The sequence below is a fragment of the Diorhabda sublineata genome, chromosome 2 (genome assembly GCF_026230105.1).
Source record: "Diorhabda sublineata isolate icDioSubl1.1 chromosome 2, icDioSubl1.1, whole genome shotgun sequence".
Taxonomy (NCBI): domain Eukaryota; kingdom Metazoa; phylum Arthropoda; class Insecta; order Coleoptera; family Chrysomelidae; genus Diorhabda; species Diorhabda sublineata.
Genome location: NC_079475.1, coordinates 19,682,928 through 19,702,654, shown reverse-complemented (window position 1 = coordinate 19,702,654; position 19,727 = coordinate 19,682,928). Strand labels below are relative to the sequence as shown.

General features: G+C 29.8%; 3 protein-coding genes across 9 annotated transcripts in view; 2 read left to right on the top strand and 1 right to left on the bottom strand.

Moving 5' to 3' along the window:
- LOC130452788 (protein Fe65 homolog) overlaps window positions 1-11,354 on the top strand; it is a 92,581-nt gene extending 81,227 nt beyond the window's left edge. For all 6 annotated transcript variants that reach the window (XM_056792234.1, XM_056792231.1, XM_056792230.1 and 3 more), the window contains one exon: window positions 691-11,354. The gene's annotated coding sequence lies outside the window, so the exon portion shown is untranslated. The remainder of the gene's footprint in view (window positions 1-690) is intronic.
- A 2,048-nt stretch (window positions 11,355-13,402) lies between these two features.
- On the top strand, window positions 13,403-19,489 carry LOC130440586 (ras suppressor protein 1). Its single transcript, XM_056773847.1, has 6 exons — window positions 13,403-13,664; window positions 13,883-13,933; window positions 13,996-14,235; window positions 15,889-15,971; window positions 16,313-16,560; window positions 17,344-19,489. The coding sequence occupies exons 1-6, from the start codon at window positions 13,559-13,561 to the stop codon at window positions 17,426-17,428; spliced, it is 813 nt and encodes a 270-aa protein (XP_056629825.1). The 5' UTR covers window positions 13,403-13,558; the 3' UTR covers window positions 17,429-19,489.
- LOC130440585 (intermembrane lipid transfer protein Vps13) overlaps window positions 18,968-19,727 on the bottom strand; it is a 52,065-nt gene continuing 51,305 nt past the window's right edge. For both annotated transcript variants that reach the window (XM_056773845.1, XM_056773846.1), the window contains exon 41: window positions 18,968-19,710. In XM_056773845.1, coding sequence (XP_056629823.1) covers window positions 19,519-19,710 — 192 coding nt within the window. In that variant the 3' untranslated portion in view covers window positions 18,968-19,518. The remainder of the gene's footprint in view (window positions 19,711-19,727) is intronic.

The window sequence follows — 19,727 nt, the reverse complement described above, 5'->3', positions numbered from 1 at the left end:
CAGAAGACCCATTATATTATGTTTTGCTAAGCTAACGCCTCGGCAGTGCAAGAATCTGGGCTCAATAATAATGATAACCTTCTACTTCTAATAACATAATACACTATTCTATTTTGATTTTATTTTTATTTTGATATTCATGATAAAGAAGATCTATTGATAAATACACAAATTGTCTGTTTCAATATTATACTTTGATAAAGACTGAAAGTAGTTTTAACGTCAAAATTTTTATCTATCTTCCAAAAATATAAAAAAATTTAATTAATGATTTGAAAATATAAACACGTATTATGCCCTCCAAACTTTCCAATCATTCGCCAAATAACTGAATTGAGTTATTTCCGTAAAACAAAAGTTGGTGCGAGTGCTCGGTAAGAAGGGAGGTAAATATTTCAATTCATCTGATTTGAGTAAAATTAAATGGGATGTAGAATTGAATTAGCTACGTTTAAATGAGTTCAAATTATCTGAAATTTCATGCAAAAAGAACGCAACTATTAATTTCAATATTAATATAATAATATATAATAAAAATATAACCGAAATGTTTTTTCAATTAATCATCTTGCTTTTCATATCTGTATATTATACAAAGATTCTAATTTGGGAAGGAAACTGGAACTTTTTTTATTTTTTGAAGCATCAAGCACACCTTCATTCATTGGGAATATATTGATGTTTTTACAGGACTCCGGCACAGGGTCAGCAGAACGTGATGTGATCAAACACAGGCACCTGCAATCACCTTTAACACAGAAATATTTTAGTATTAGTAACCCTCCGTCTGCAAACCTCAGCTCTCTCCTTTCACCTACAATGGTAGTCAAGAGATACCATAATATGTATCAATAGCATCGCCGTGAATCCCTCAATTAATATTTTCTCCTATTTGAAGAGCATTGTAGGTTAAGATTATGTAAACTAAATATGAAATTGTTGAATCTCGATATAATAAAGTTATTTTCTTTTTTTTAAATTCAATCTACTAAATCTTTTAACGGCGGCTCTTATTAAAGGCATGCCATTTGGAAATCGGTTGAATCATCGTCGTTTGCTTACCATTTTGTTAATGTATTTTACTCTGTTTCGCGCTTTTTTAAACGCTTCATATAAATAAGTGTTTTGAAAAGGGCTATACGCTGTTATGTGTTGTAAAATAAATATTGTAGAGATCAACAATTGGTTTGATCCAATGTTCAAAGTTGAAGATAATCTCATTGCAGTATTCCGAGTGGTTAACTATTGGTTAGTAATACAGATTAGAAACAAAAAAAGAGACCAAAATAAATTGTTAAAGCATGCTTAGCTTTTATTCTGACAAATCCAGCAGTACCGTAATCAGTGGTAATTGTCATCTCATGCTATACTGTTGATTTGTTCCCAAATTTAGTGATCAGCGCATTTACGTTTTATATTTGCATCATATTTAGAATAGTGCTCGTGTTTACTACGTTTATGCTCTAGATGTTCAAATATATTCAAAAAGAGTATATACAATTCACTGGCTTATAAATATATAAATATAATATCGAAAAATTTCAATCTAGATCAAAAGAATAGATATGTTAGCTATTAAGAAAATCGTGTCATTTTTGATATACAACTCTAGCAATTCTGGTGATAATATGTTGTTTATATATTCGAAAATGACAAAGAAGGAATTCTCAAAAAATACAATTTTTACTTGACAAAATAGTCATTTGCATTCTAAGATTTCCTATGATCTAATATATAAGTCACACTTTTCTAAGTCTAAATTATAGCATCTCATGACAATATTACTACTTGTCAGGATTCTGGTGTGTATTTTGCAATAAAAGCTTAGAAAGGTAAAATATATATGACATTATTCAATTTTGAAACCATAACATATCAAGTTATGTGTTGAATAAAAATCTGCAAATTTTGATCATAACATTGTGAGGACGACCAGAAAGGTCATATATACCACTGCTAAAAAAACACTACTCATCTTCTGTCTTCACTTGCACATATTTGTCGTTTCTTCAAGACTTTTTAACAGTATGTACAAATGGCACCCATGATTAAACTATTCATATCAGTCTGTTATTGATTCAACATTATGTATTTTTATTTTATATCTATTTGACTCCAAAACATAGATTGTTTCACAATAATTGATATCGGGGCTTACAACCCAAACAGACCGAGTCAAAAATTGTCTATGACCAAGTTACTAGTAAGGCCGACCGACCACGATGCAACTGTTTTAAACAGAGGTTGCAAACCAGTTGATCTTGCAACAATTTTGCAATCAAAATAAAACTTTTGGGCGCATATGGATACAACTCTTAATCAGTTGGTGTAGCAATGAAAAGTAATTTTTCAAAGTATTCAGACTCAGACCGATCTAGATATTTTTCATTAAACATTGAATACATTTTTTTGACATCCAATCCTGCATCAAGATATTCAATTTTTTTTCCTGCATAATGTGTCTTTTTACTAGGAAAGCAGAGGGTGTGTTCATTGGCATCATTCAAGAACTGTATTTGTTTTCGGGTGACAACCTCTGTTATCTGTAAGACTCTTCCTTTCATTAAGCAAATCACAAAGTCTGCGAACTCTGGCTTCAGTAACTTCATATAGGCTGATAAATACCCTCTTGCAGACTTTAAGTTTATCAGTTTGTTTTCAGACATAGAATTGAAAAGCATTTTGCCTCTGTGTACCATTTTTATTCGAGGACGCCTCTGTTTTAAACGATACTTATCAATAAGTATTTGAAGAAATATACCCTGCTCATTCTTAGTTTAAAAAAATTGGATATTCAAAAGTCATCAGTCAGTCAAAAATTATCTTGGTAGAAATTAGTAAAACATTCCTTCTTACATCTGCATTAAATAAGCGATATATTAGGTCTATATAGGCTCCGATAAAAAAAACTTCAACTGAATTAAGGTTTATGGTAAACTTGCCTGTTATTTTCACCGGTAGCGATTTGTTTTCATTGATAATGACTATATGCGTGTCTTTTAACTTCAGAATTTTTCATAAAATTCTTTTTATACTTTGCAGGATTACACGTTCTCTTCTATTTTCGACTCACCATCACTCTCAGTTTCACTTAAAGACATTTTTCAAGCTAAAATTACTTTTTGCACAAAATAATTTAGTAAAAGACAAGTGAACAACAAATTTGGCATTAACGGCGAGAGTTTACGAAAGATTGTTGAACCAATGAAAACAAAGCAAATATAAAAATGTCCAACTCAGTCTAAACTTCTTCTTCCATCTTCCACCTCTTAAGTCACTGACTAATGTTATTTATGCAACGTCTTTCACGCGGTATTATTGAAAGGGGAAGGAGTGTATTGACTCATGTGGTTTTAACACAGAATACGCATCTTCTTTCAAGAAACCATTTTCAGCAAAAAAGTGGAAAAAAATGTGACTTAACGAGTTTTTTCAAATTACCGATTAAATTCATATTTTATCTAAAAACTTTTCGGTTGGAAACGTTTTCACCGTTTCCAATTCAACTTGATTTCAATCTGAAAAATGCATGTTTGTCTTCATAATAAAGAGGTTTATTACCAGAATTGCGGTGGTACTTGTAAAAATTTTAGTATCTACTTGAAATGTTGTTAAAATTACAGTTAAAATATTTAAATCTCATTTGGGCAAATTGAAAGTATTAAGTAAATGTTTCAATTACGGCTTGAACATTGTTTATCTTTACAATATTTATCTTGAATATTTAAGTCAATAATTCTTTGTAAATAATATAGTATACTTTCGGAACGAATAATACGTAAGTTATGTGTTTTAAACTCGCAAAATGAAAAAAATGCTTATTTTTATATTGGGTGTGTAATCGTGCAGCTATTTTTATAAGTATGAAATGTCCTTTTGTCACTAAAACAGAATGAATTCTGCTGCTATTCCAAAATGATGAGCCAAGATATGAAGTGATGACGTTATTGGTAATGCTTCTCTAAAAATGATAGACGTGATCGTTTTTTTTTGTTTTATAAAGTCCGCAAAATAAGTTTTATTTGAAGATTCCAATTACTGTGTACTCCATTTGATCCAGACTAATTCAGTGAATATAACAATCTTGTTATTTCTTTCAATTTTTCCCGCATTAATTCCAAACAATTCAATACAAATAGAAAAATCTGTTTTCTCTCAAAATTTTACCAACCTCATCCGAACCTAGAAGACCTTCTATGTATCGTTATTACCTTATAATTCAATATAATCTAAGAGACACATATGTGTGATTTGTACTGATTTAGCTGTGATGATCTTATTTCGCCATTTGATGTACCACTAATTAAGCAGGTCAATATGATTTTGTAAATATTCAGTAGCTGTTAGTGGGACTTCGTTTGTAGCTAAAATGTCTACATCGTCTACATCATCAGCGAATGAAGCCATTTTAGTGTTACTGGTATATCGGATGTAAACATAAGGAAACTCGGTGGCCCTAAGACACTACCTTGGGGAACTCCAGATTTAATAGAAAAGAAATTAGATTTCTAGTCTGAGAATCTTACAGAAAAGGTTCTATTCGATAAGTATGATTTGAGGAAAAGGTAGTAATTATTTGAAAGGCAGGTTTTTAATTTAATAGATAGAGTAGACCTCTGTGCCACAACTTATCAAAGACCTGAGATATTTCTAGGAATACCGCATTACAATACTTTTTGTCTTCAAGACCCTTGGAGATTTCATTTATCAATCTGTGAACTTGCTGGGTTGTAGAATGATGTTCTCGAAATCCAAATTGATGATTAGGTAGTAACTCCATGAGATCATGATCCGTGTTTATCCTTCTTAATAGCCGTTCTAGGACTATACTATATGCAACAAACTGATAGGTCTGTAGGATGAGGTGTTTTGGTTTTTGTACCATGGTAATCTCCGCATATTTCCAGACTTTTGGAAAGTAAGACAAGCTTAGGATACGATTAAATATTGTTATTAAAAAGATAATAGCTTTACGTGATAAATGTTTCAGAATTTGTCCATTGATAAAGTCATATCCAGGTGTTTTATGGTTATTAAGTATATCTATTTCTTGTTTTATTCCTGTAGGAGAGAATGGTTTTATGGGAAGTTACATTTAACAGGAAGCATTAATGACTTCTTCAACTTCTTGATCTACTTCTTCTGGTTCAGTATTGAAAATCTTAGTCAGATGGGCAGCAAATGTAACAGCCTTCTCTTTATCTGATCAAGTCCCCTCTCCGTTTGGTTTACGACTAGGAGGTACGGGTGCTTGAGGTCTTTTAGTTTTTTTGTAGCCTTCCATAGAGTTTTATCATTTATGGATAAGTTGGTCAAGTAGTGATCAAATGAATCGTTTTGTGCCTTTCTAAATGCTGTTTTTAGTTCCTATTCAGTCTATGTATACATGTTGGTCAATGACGTTTCTGGTTCTTTGCCTATTTGTCTTGAAAAATCGTTTCTAAGACCAATGTAAAAAGAATATTTGCTTGAACTTTATTTCACATCAGGAATTTTTCCATTTTGATCAAAACAGAAATAACTACTCTTGTTGTATCGTTTGTAGCACTGTTTGGCTTAGAGCAACGGAAACAATAGATATTAACTACTTTAACCTTTAACAAGTAAATTTCGTGGAGCCTTATTTGTTTTTTCACACTATCATCGATAATATATCAAAACCGTTCCAATTATTACTTGTTTAATAGAATAATAAAAACAGTTTTTCGTGGGAAGTATTTTCAAAAGTTGGGTCATCACTTTAAGCGTTATCCAAGTCCAAATATATATATATATATATATATATATATATATATATATATATATATATATATATATATAAATAACAAATGTTTTAGAATTGTTCACATAAGTACAATTATTTTAGGACAAAAGAACTACTACTGCCTCTCGTTGGTACTGTTGTAAAATACTAAGCTGTATATTGTTAAATATAAATATCATTCCAAATATTTATCACACAAAAAACTGGTTTTAGAATATTTCTTATTGCTGGTTTTAGAGTTTTAAGATATTTGTTCATAATATACAATTATGATTAATATGTCATAGTATCTAAAATGTAAAATCATTCACTTAACCTTTTGGTAGGTCTGTAACCCAATTATTTTTATTCTTCTTCTATCTTGGGGCTCTATCTAAAGTTGATGAATTATTAACTATTCATAGTGTTTACTATTCCGTTATAACATAATTTTATGGACACATATTTGTATAGTTAGGTTCTACAAATATCATGGTATATAATATATGGGGTGTCTCATAACGATCCAAAACTACTTTAGTTGGGAAAAAATACGTTATACTAAGTGGTCGAGGAATACTCCTGATCTTTTCTTTAATATTGTTCCTTAAATCTGTCAAATTTCTTGGATAATTCTCGTAGACCATGCTATTAAGATAACCCCATAAGAAAAAATCAGGTGGGGTTAAGTCAGGCCATTCAATTTCACCTCTTCATGAAACCACCTTTTCTAGGAACAAATCGTGCAATACAGCTAAAGAGTTATTAGTGGTGTGCGATGTGGCCCCATCCTGCTGAAATCATGTCAGCCGGTTACAATGCTCACATTGTTCCAGTTGAGTCCCGAAAAAATTGCGTATCATGTCGACATAGCGTGCAGAAGTTACATTCACTGCATGTCCTCGATTACCTTCATAAGTAGGGCCCAATAATACAATTCGCCGACAGAACGACCCACACGGTGACTTTTGGGCTATGTAACGGGGGTTTATGTAAGGTCTATAAATTCTTTTCTTCCCAAAAACGACAATTTTGGCGATTTATGTATCCATCCAAATGAAAATGTGCCTCATCGTTAAAGAACATGTTATGGAAATTATACTATTCTAAAGCATGCGCAGTCTAGATAAAGTGTCTCGAACGAGAGAGAAAATTAATATTTTTTCCATACCAACTGTCCATATAAGAGTATTACATATATGGAATAGACTATAATCAGAGGCATTCTACCTAACTTTAGATTGGATAAAACTTTTACCATAAAATGAAATTAATATTTCCAATAACAATTGAAAATTTTTACTAGTGAATAATTTATCAAAACATTATTTGAAAGACATTACAGACATTAAAGTTGGTAATATGGAAATAAACAATCATATATTTAAAAAATTAAATTTCTTAGACCTTTTCATCGGTTTATGCTTCTGAATGTTCTTGATTCTAGGTCTTTTCTAATTTAAAATTAGTTCCTTTTACAATTTTTTAAAGACAGGTGAAAATTTGACGTTTCGACTTCTTTTAGTCTTTATCAAAATTTTTATTTAAGTACACTAACATTATTGAATGAGTGTATAAACTTGTCTAATCTTGTCAACATTTGTAACACTTTGAAACTCAATGTGATTTATTTATGGCTGCACCTTAGAACATAAAGTAGTACTATTCTATGTTCTAAGCGCTGCACTGAGCACTGAGCGAACTCTGACTAAATAAAAAAACATAATGTTTGCATTTTGATGGTGAAAACAGTATTTTATTTTTGTTAAACAGTAAAAAGTATAACCTAGTGAAAAACAGTATAATATTGTTTAAAACAGTATAGTTGGCAACTCTATGTGATACTCATATGGTTTAGTTGGCCTCTTGCATTAAGCCCGACGTAGAAAAATGATTTATTGCATGCAAACGAGTAACAATTGTTACCAACATGAAAACACTAGTTTATGACTGGCAGTTATTACTAAGTCATTGAAAGTACGTATAAACAAAGTACTTTGGACTGCGTCGATTAGATAATTTTATTTAGATAATTGATTTTGGTAATTTGTTTAGAACCTTTGATATAATTTAATTATTATTAATCTTACTTGCAGTTTTATTTTAGCCCAAACTTATTTCTGCTTCAAGACTGACACTATATGAGATTTTAGCTATGAAACAATTTTTCAATTACTCTAATAGATGATTTTCTTGGTGATAAGTTCCTGCCATAAACTAGTGTTTCAGCCCGTAGGTGTATGAGATTTTGGAAGTTATCTCGTCCATATTGTCATATTCTTCACTATCCTTACCACCGGTTACCATATCGATGATTTCATTGTTGGTGCTCTCCATCTAAACATCTTGATTCCACTAATCACAAATGTCTTCACCGTTGATTTAATCTTCAACGGGTAGGTAACTCATTCGCTAGTTTGACTAGTTCGATTATGTTCTCGGGTTCTGGCGTTTATTTGCATGGTCCATGGTCTATGTCAAATCAATTTTTCCACGTCTTTTGAACGGTGATTGTTTTTACCTCATCCCACGCTGACGCAATTCAGTACGACATAATGTGACTTGTTTTAAGGCAAACTTAACAGTCATTCCTACGTCTAACTCCAAAATCAATATCTGAAGAAGCCTTCGCCGGTAGATCCTCTTCATCGCTTCTCGAACCCTTCGTCAAGAGTTTATATAAGCGAGGTTACATTAGGGGGTTGAAAGATTGCCTTGGGGCTAACACCAAAAGAGTTCAACGCGAGTTCAGAGCCAACTGAGTCTATAATGAGTCATCTTCCCCTTTCCACGACATGACAGCTCGATCTAGCAACAGCCAGTAGACGCCAATAGAGGCGTTTACGGCTCGACCGCGCTTGTTACTATATAAACAAATAACCATCGCAGCTCCCCGTAGATGTCTCTTAGACTCGGATAACCGGGAGTTTACTGTGGCCAATTCATGTACACAGTTTTTGCCTTGTATTGTTACTACAGACCAATACCAAGCAAAAAAATTTATATTTTGAATGTGAATTATTTTTCGTTTCAAATATTTGTTTTACTAGTTCTTATAATATGTCCCGGTCATCTTCACTGCCCTTCTATCGTTGTTTTATTTCTCGGAATAAATGCTAATTTAATCACAGAGAAGTTATTCAAGGTTTTTTTTCTTGTTGTATTTGTCTAGCTTATCTAACAAATTATACGAATTTTCTTAAGTGAATCAATCTTTTTTCAACATACTAAGTACAATAGTCATCTAATGCTAGCTATTTCTAGCTATACCCCTAGCAAGGTATAGTCTAGGGGTAACGCACTTAAAGGAATCTCGCGAAGGAGAATGGTTATAATGAGACGAAGTCTTCTGTAAAAACATTTTCCTGTCCCAGATAGCGAGAGAATTTATTGCTGTGGAATGTTGAGTTGTCTTGTGACCATAAAGCCGCGTCAAATAAGCCTAAACAAATACGGGCTCACTAACAGATATTAAGTTTCGGAACCGTAAAATCGCATCCGATATAAGGTTCACAGCATTCCATTCATTTTTATTCCCTATTAGATAAAATCCAGAGGTGTTATTACATTATGAAAAAGCGTGAAGTGGAAGAACCAGGTAGACCCAGCTAGGCATCGCTTCTTAAAATGTATGCCCATATACTCAAGTGTATGAATTGGAACTGCTGTTGAAGAAAACAAGCTGAATTACAAATGTTGTCCCTAACCACCATACTATAATTAAGTTTACCAGTTAATATTTAACATTTTTCCTTTTTATTAATTCTAATATAGGAGTCATTTGAATATTTTGTACTCTAAAGACAATGGGTACATCTAATGGAGAGCTTATATTTATTGTACCCAGAATGTATTTTATTTATTGCCAAGAAATCTTTTAAATGTTTGTAATATGTACACTTGTTGAGAAGCTACATACAATATGATTCATATGTAAAATTTTATTTTATTAGTAGTATTTTTGATGTAATATTTTTTAATACAGAGTGTCCCTTAGTTCTGATCTTCGAATATTGCTTTAGATGTAAAGTTGAACATTCAACAATTACTTTTTGTAAAATAATATAAAATGTTTCTACGTGAATTCTAGCAACCACTCATATATTATTTCCTTCCTTAACTGAACAGGAATGTGAGGACAGAATTTTGGGATGTCTGGTATGATTTAATTTTTGTCAATGGTGCTAAATGCTTTATGCTCCTAGTATAAAAGTAAGACTGTTTCATCCAAAATTATATAATTGACATGAGAAACTTGAAAACCAAAAATTTTGAAGTTTTAAAATAATGTTGTGTTACATATTTTAGATGGTTGTAAGTGTATTGTATGTGATCTTGGAATCTGATCAAAGAAAAATATCAACTGATTAGCTGAGTAGCTGAGTTTAATCGATATATATATATATATATATATATATATATATATATATATATATATATATATATGTAATCTATTGGTGGTTGCATACGAGTTGTGTTCCGTGGTCAAATTTTAATCCGGGTTACTGTAAGCGTCGTATATCAATTGTGTCCCTTCCAACAAATGTAATACTAAATACTTCTGTGAACTAATTTTACTTCTCAGGATTATCTATATATAAATATAGAATTCTGGTTAACCATTTTCTTACCTGGAGCTTGAGTAAAATACATAATACCAACTTATTGGGGATAAATTTAAAGTAATTGGTTTAAATTTTATGACCAAAAATATTTTTGCAAATTTCATTCCCAACATTTTAGTTTTCGCTTTACCTTTGAAAAGTTTTAATTTTATTGTAAAAATGTAGTCAGAGTCTGTAGTTTCTAAATATGAAAAAGGAAAAGTCTTGTATATTGTAGACGGTTTTAAATTTAGATTTCAAAAAATTTCAAGTAGTGAAGTGCAACGATGAACTTGTACAAAAGCATCGTGTAAAGCTTATATTAGAAAACAAAATGATATAATTGTGGACGACGTTTTAGATCACAATCATAATCTAGCTTAACCTAACCTAATTAACCCGGACGCAACTAGTATAGACCTTTACAAGTTCGGTTAAACTAGTAAATTCTCTTTAAATATCGATTGCAATTTATTTAGAGTAATAATTGAAAAATGTTCATCAATATGAATTGTGATTTAGAAATTTAGAAAGAACATCTGGACTACATGCATTTCTATGAATAAATGAAATATTTTTCTAAATATCTTTTTGTGTGTGAGAAAAAGATTATATCAAATAATAAATACAAGCATCTACAAAATACACAACATTATTATCTCGTTTAGTCACAGTGAAATACAATTTGGTGATGCCAAAAAAAAATGATGTAGAAGCAAAGCTAGTTTCAGTTCTCTCATGTCTCTTGAATACGTAATTATTAAAAACAATTTCATATTTAAAGAATTTCTCAAAGAATAAAGATGTTAGAAATATGTGCACTATGCTATTTTGATTTTTCTTGCTTGAAAATGAAAAATGGTATAACGCTTGTTTTCTGATTTCTAAAGAGCACCAGAAAAAAATGTTAACAATAATAATTGTATGGTATTATGGTGTATTGTGTACATATTTTCAAAAATGCTACTAAGACTGCTTTAAAAGTCCTTTATATCTGCTTAGTGAAAGGCAACCAAATTAAATAATTTTTTATTAATATGGCTTATACATTTTTTTAAATATATTCCTCTCCTATAAAATTCTAGTCTGAATAACACAGTGCATACAGTTTAGAATTATATGACCATTCTAAGTTGGAATATCTGGAACCGTTGGTGATATTCATATTAAAGACACTATTTGTACTCCTACCACACCAACACTCACAATTACACTGTCTGTCGCGTGAAGGTAAATTGCTTTACCTTCAGCCTCCGAAGGCGATAACTTGGTTATTAAAACGCGCTGCAGACAGTGTAATTGTGAGTGTTGGTGTAGTGGTGGTGTAAACAGTGTGCTCAGAATATGACCATTCGTTTTGATTTGATAATTTTGGGATTATAAATATCTAAAAATTATTTGCGTTCCATTGCTCAACAGATAAACTGGCAGTGACATATTTAGCAATGATTTTCATTTTTTTATTTCCGTCCAATGGGATTACCCTTGCATACCCATTCCCAACAAGCTAGAAGTTTGCATATAAGTTTGTGATATTATTATAATGAAATGGTCGAAGTCCCTTACGATCATATCAAATTTTTTTTGGTATTCTAGTGAAGCAAGTTCACGATACTTATCACGAAACTTATTTAATTATCTGCAAAAATTATCCATATACTTTTTCCCTAGAAGCAGTTATTTCTTTCTTCCAATCTATTGAAAACTTCCTTAAAGGTCTTTTTTCCATAAAAACAATCTTCTTATTCTAAAGAGACTTATCTACAGCAAAAATTATATTAAAAAATACGCCAAAAACTCTATTTAAGGTGTGAAAATATGTGTGCATGCAATCTCCAATACTTTAATAATATTGTTTCTAACAAATGATGAATGTAAGATAAAAAAGTATATCATTTTTGTAGAACATAATCTACAATTTTTGCTTGGGTTATTTTTATCATGAAACTAACTATTTCGAATACAATTTTTGTGATTTTTGACTGCCTAACATTATTTACGACATTTGATAATAAAATCAAACTGTTCATTATAAAATAATAATTTCATCTTATGAATTATTCGTATAAGATTTCTATACTAAGATAAAAACAAACATGACAACGCCGTTTAGAATTTTACGCTAGGTGGTGAATGGATACAAGATAATGAATGAATTTATTTCTTGCGGCGTTGCCTTCCAGAAATTGGGCATCTGTGATTATTTTTTAAATATTTGGCTATTTTGGTATAAATCCTTGATTTAAATAATCAAACAATTATGGTTCGTGGTTGTGTGGTTTGTGGAAAAGTGGATTATTTATTTCCTGATTTAACTTTTCACAGGTAAGTTTTATGTCAGGAAAACAAATTTGTTTATTGCTAGTGGCGGGCCATTTTCTTTGTTATTATTATTGGAATATTTTGTTGCCTCACATTTCTATTTAACTATTAGTACTAGTTTCTTGAATATTTTTGTTTTAAGTTGAAATAATTAGTAAACGAGAAAGAAGTCAGAAACAGATTCCTTATTAGTGTGTTATTAGGTCTATACTCACAAGTGAGACCTAACTGAGTTTTTTTAGCTCTTCTGCACTTGAGAGGTAGAGGAATTTGATTCACAGATAACCAACTGATATATATATATATATATATATATATATATATATATATATATATATATATATATTTAAAGAGCTACATAAGTAGCTCTTTTCAACTTTCACCTAACTAGTTTGTAAGCAAAAAAAATGTATATCTAAAAGAATTCAGATAGACTTTAGTTTTAGTTTTTTTAGCTCTTCTGCACTTGAGAGGTAGAGGAATTTGATTCACAGATAACCAACTGATATATATATATATATATATATATATATATATTTAAAGAGCTACATAAGTAGCTCTTTTCAACTTTCACCTAACTAGTTTGTAAGCAAAAAAAAATGTATATCTAAAGAATTCAGATAGACTGCTTCTAGTTTTACCACACATATGCAATTAACATTTTTTTTCCTTACAAACTAGTGAAATGAAAGTTAAAAAAAGGTAAAAAATTAGATCTTTTGCCAGAAATAATAAGTCGCGAAAAAATGCCTAGGCTGTCCTCCTTCAAAAAAATCATCTATTTAGTTTCTCTGTCTATGAAGGTTATCTATAGAGTATATAATCTTAGAGAGTAGTTGTCAAATTGTTTTGGAAGGTTGAGGTGTTTCCCGATTAAAGTAAACTCGAAATGGCCAAACCAAAGAAGGTTTTAGAGGAAGCACGGGAATTTCAAAACCCCGAACTTGATTTATTTGATAAAGGGATAACTTCTTTTGAGGAACTTCCTGGATTATGTAAGTACAATTTTAATCACCTTTTAAGGTATGTTCTCCTAAATTATATTTGGGTGGGGTCTTTTTCCAAAAATATAACAATAAGTTAACGATTTAATGTAAACAATAATATCAAAACTACATCATTATTTTGTCAAATAAAAATTCTCCTCATGTTTACTTTCCTAAATATGAAATTTTTATATCCTAATATTTTCATTTTTTCTTTAATTTTTTAGTAAGCATGACGAATATAACACGGCTGACATTAAGCCACAACAAAATTAAATGTAAGTAATTGTTATATTAATTTTTTAATTCAATATTACTGTTATATGTTTTATAATTGTAGCTGTACCACCAGGCTTAGCAAATTTAACAAATCTAGAAATAATAAATTTTTCCAACAATTTTATTGAGGAATTACCTTTGTCATTATCATCCATGCCAAAATTAAGAATCTTGAATTTGTCGATAAATCGTTTGTATACTTTACCAAGAGGTTTTGGTGCATTTCCAGTTTTAGAAGTTTTAGATTTGACATACAACAATTTAAAAGAGGATGCCTTACCTGGAAATTTCTTTATGATGGGTATGAGATGTTTTTTATGTTACAGAAATAAAAATACAATAAGTAAAATAGCAGCATTTTGGGATGATTTTATTATTTATCAAAAACTGAAAATAAGTAATTGCTGAGCAGTAAATGAATAAAAAAAGGCTTAACCAACATAATTGAAGTCAGCTGGTAAGAACAGTGAAGTATGGAATCTTATGAAAGTAGAAAAATGGACTTTTTAAATGTTTATTTGCTACCACCAAAGCATCATAATCATGCACTGTTATAAATCCATTTCTGGATAATGGTATTCAAATGTTTCCAGATTCATTCGAAAATGTTACTTAAATTAGTTTCACTAAATCTTGGGATAACCTCTTCTGCATATTTCCACTCAGTCTTTTTCATTTTCAAAAAAGTCTGTAAACCCAGAAACTGGAGCTTTTCCAATTTTTCGAATTTAACTGTAAATGTAAATACAAAAACAACACCCAGCTCATAAGTACAAACAATTGTCAAATAAAATTGCTAATTGTTAAGCATTTAAACACCAAAAATAAAAAAAAAATGCGAACTGAGCAAGTGAGGTTGAAATAAAGAGGATTGCGGAACGATATTGAACAGTCAGAGTCATCAGATGTACATAGCTGAGGTCAGTAATTAAAAGCAATGAACATGAATGTTCAAGAAAGAACAACAGTGGTGATAATCCCAGAAATGGTATAGAATAAGCAAGTGGTTAAGAGGTGTTCAGGAAAAGTAAAAGCTATACGGACAAAGGATTCATTATGGACAGTAGGGGTTCAAAAAAGAAACAGTTATAATAGTCCCAGAAATAGTATAGAATAAGCAAGTGGCTGAGAAGTGTCCAAGAAAATTAGAAGGTATAATGATAATAACAACTAATTGGAGTACTGTTTGTGTACAATTATTCCAGGTGGAATGATTCTATGGGGGGCAGTTTAAATATTTTCGAAAGGTTGTTCAGTTGATTATGGTATTCTTATTTCCCCAGTATCTTGCTCTTTGCCTATATAATTATGAAGTTATAGCAGAAGGAGATTAAATTAAAGAAAGAAGAAGAAAACATCAAAATAAGTTCTGGAACTGCATGTGACATTCATACAGATAACACTTTTCACCACCACTACAACAACATCATGTGCATTTTAATGAAAGCTTTACTTTCAGTCTCTGAAGCCGATAACTTTGTTTTGATATATGCACCAAGCAATGCAATTGTAAGAAGAATTGTATTGTGGAAGAAAGCAGTATGTTCAAAGATTTATAAACTGTTGACTTTCCACTAACATTAATTGCTAATAGAAAATTTAATTTTATTCAATAATTGTTAAAAATAGCCCCATCTTGTTCTAATCTAATGGTATGTGGTAAAATTCTTTTACAAAATTCATTTAATCCAAAACACTATATATTTCGAATCTAGAGGATCTTTTTCTCTTAGTTTTCCCCATTTGTATTATTAAATGATGTAGGGCTTATTTCTTATGGCAGGAATTCCATACATTGTTAGAACTACTGTTACTTTGGAATAAATAAGTGCTTCCATTGTTCTGTTGTCACTGCTTTCTTTTGAAAATCTGAAATGTTAAGATTTGTGTGTGTTAAGGAATACTTTTAAAACAAAGGAATAGAGATACATCAAGTACATTTCTTCTTTTTTAGAAACACTACGTGCCTTATATATGGGTGATAATGATTTTGAATACCTTTCACCTGATATAAAGAATCTTAAAAATTTGCAGATAGTAAGTATATAATAATAAGTTGGAACTGATTTAAAACATTCATCAAGTTAAACCATTTAATAATCATTTTATTACTAAAAATACTAAGCTCAAGGTTCATTACATACAATAACCAATATTGAACACATTCTGGTTAGTTCTTAAATTTCATTCAAAGCTTCCAAATTCAAAAGTGATGAAATGATTTTATTTATTTAAATAATTGGAATTATTAGAATATGATGAAATCTACTTTGAAATCATAGATAAAATAATTTGGAATTAATTACTTAAATTACATTACCAATAATGCATATCTTTATCATCTCAATTGGCCTGTTTTTCATCATTTATTTTTTTAGTTGGTTCTTCGAGAAAATGATCTAATAGAATTACCAAGGGAGATTGGCGAACTTACCAGACTTAGAGAACTCCATCTTCAAGGAAATAGACTTACCATATTACCTCCTGAAATAGGTAACCTGGATATGTCTTCCAATAAATCAGCTTTTAGATTTGAAGGAAATGAGTGGGTTGCTCCAATAGCTGAGCAATTACAGTTAGGAATAAGTCATTTACAAGATTACTTGAGAAGTGAAACATACAGAGTGTAAGTATCACTCCCTACTATTTAAGGAATAATATTTGTTGTGTAAAATATTGGGATAATATTGGTAATATAAATTTGAATCCCACCAGCTTTGTTATAAAATGAAATTTAAAAATATATAAAATTATAAATACCAACTGATAGTATATGCTAGTGAAATGGAACTTTTTCTAGTAAAGGCTAGGTTGTTGTAGATGTGATATAGTGATAGAATAACAATGGTGTCAGTTGGTCTTAAATTGATAGTAATCATATAACAGTAATATAGCAGCAACTTGAAGATAAGATGTGACTACTGAGTAAGGTGACTATATGTTCCGGATTGGCCTGGACAGTCCCAGATTTTCACCTTAACAAGTGACATGACTCGACTTGAAATAGACACACTAATAGCAATATTACTTACTAAAGTCAACTAATAAATGAAGAAAAACAATGCTTCAAAGTGAAAAAGATCCGTAGTTCAGAAAAATATAAAAATTTTTGTACTCAGGAATTCTCATAAAAATAATTTTATTAATTTAAAAAGAATACTGATTTTTATTATATTCTTAAATATCATTTGTTTGTATAATTTTTATCAAAAAAATAATGAAAAAAATTATATTTAAGTTATTTAACTCAACTACCCCTTCCCCCTTTAAATTTTTCGCCCCCTATTTGAAATAAAAAAATATGGACCTTACTACTGAGTCATGAGAATTAACAAAATTTGAGATAATCTACAAAAAAGAGCAGGCTATAACTATTTGTAATACCTCACTATTGAATTTTATTTTTCAGATTATACAGCAGATTTGCAACAAACAAACCAACAATACCTCCACCATGTGTTGATAAAGCCAAAAAAATATCTCGAATACGTTAATTTGATACAAGAATACACCTGTGAAGTGCCATAGAGTTAATTATCCAATTTGTCAATTGATATTAACTGTTAACATTGTTTTGTGCACAATGCACCAAAAATATTCAAAGTTTTCATAAATTTTTTCCAATATTTCAAGTTCAATTTCACATCTCATAATCTGTATGTACCTTATACTATTAATTATTTACTGTTGATAATGTTTTGGTAAACTTAATCAATCTATATAAAGCATAGCTACTCTTCATGCCAAAACAAAGTGAACATAATATGTACTTAATGTTTCATTGAATATTATTGAAGTGCCTGTAACACTGCCTTAACAGTATAATGAAGCCTCGTCAACTCAATATTCTCAGTTATACCAACTGAATATGATTTTCCTTCGATTAACTAATGATAAATGTTTTCTTACTGTAACTACTAATCTAATAGACTAAATCTCAAAAGTACAAAATTGCCGATTTAATAATGCATTGAAATTCTAATAATAAGACTCTGACTAGAAGATAAGTATTAGTGATCACTTCTTTTCTGTTTATATTTAATATCAAACAAAATTAGTAACAAACGATAAATATAAAAAAATATGCACTAAAACTCATTTACATTAAAAATCTTGAGATTTGAGTTACAGAGTATTTATAGTATTAACATTAACAAAACATACTAAAATATATATTTTTTAATATTTTTATTTTTAAAAGTAAAATCGTCATATATATTTGACGCCCATTATGTAAGAATAATTTTCTTTATCAAATTTTTTCAAAGTTTTTTATCTTTTATTCAAAATACTTGTAGCTTCTTTTTCTCTCAAACATGGGTTTTTGTGGACTTTTTCATTCATTTTTTTACATTAAGCCTTCTTTATACCATACTTGATTCTATTAGATACGTTTCAATGTTATTGAGTTTAACTTTTTAGTTTATATTTCATTACTATAATGAATCAAAAAATATCAGCCAGCCATTTACAACATCATGAGACCAAACAAACATTCCCCTTTCATAACGATAAGTCAGAACCAACTTACAACCTCAGATAGTATGGGTTTTGTTGATTATACTGGCTTTTTGAATTCTAGATGCTAGCTATTTTTTTCTCTTATTGACCTTATTCAAACTGAAATTGTACCATTTAAAATCCCTATTGATAATCTGAACTTATACATTACACTGATTAAGGTGCAAGAATATCAAAACTCTTTATTTTTTTATTTCTTTAACCACATATTAAAATATATTGTTAAAAAATAAATTGAAATGTTTTTAATGTTAACATTACACTTGTTTCTTTTGTTCAACTGTTTATTGATATTTATTTGTAGTGTTACTAAATGTTATATATTTGTCTTTTATATATTGTACTGATTAAATCTCATATATTTTTTACTAAATTATATTAATATTTTCAAACTATCATTATTGAAGTTTATCATTCCTGAGTCATGTTACCAGCAGTACTTTAATCCAAAATCATCCATAAAAACCCAAAACTTTCAAAATAAGAATGTAGTAAAATAAATAAAACACAGGTTTGCATCTCGAAACATATATATATATATATAAAAACAAAATATAAAATTTTGAGAAAACAACATTAAGTGTACAAACGTGCAAAAAAATTAGTTTAGTCTCAACAACAATTTTTAAAATTGAAAAAAGCGATTATATAATGGAAGATTTGTCATTGTACTCATATTATGTTAAATAACAAAAATTAAAGTGATTTTTCTTAGTGCTTACGCCAACAAATGAAAAACCCAAATAATCCTGAATTTTTTACTTATTTATAAAATGGAACTTCATAATAAGGAATCAATAATGTAATCAAAGCCACCAATTATCTGTTAAACAATGAGTTTTTATGAATGAGTGAATACAAAAAACTATAACCTGTATTCAATATTTAATTAATTTGAACTAATTTAGGTTAATTAATATTTGTTTTGTTAATTGTTTCTTGAAAGATTTCCAACATCGCATTTTCCCTATCAACTTTATAAATATGTAAAAAGTTTCAGTATTTGATTTTAATTAAAGCGAGAGAAACAAGAATTTTGTAAAAATATTTTATAGCATATAATTTAGGCTGATCTTAAAGACTCGATTTTTTCGCATATCTCCTCTCTAGTTTGTGGACTTGATACAAGTATTATTTTGCTATTAGAGTTCGAGCCAAATAGCTTTTTCTTCTTTTCTGATGTAGCGATTAAGATACCTTTAGGGGTAACTTTGGCTGGCATCGTAACTTCTTCCCAAGTATAAGACCAATCAATCTAAAAATATTTATAAA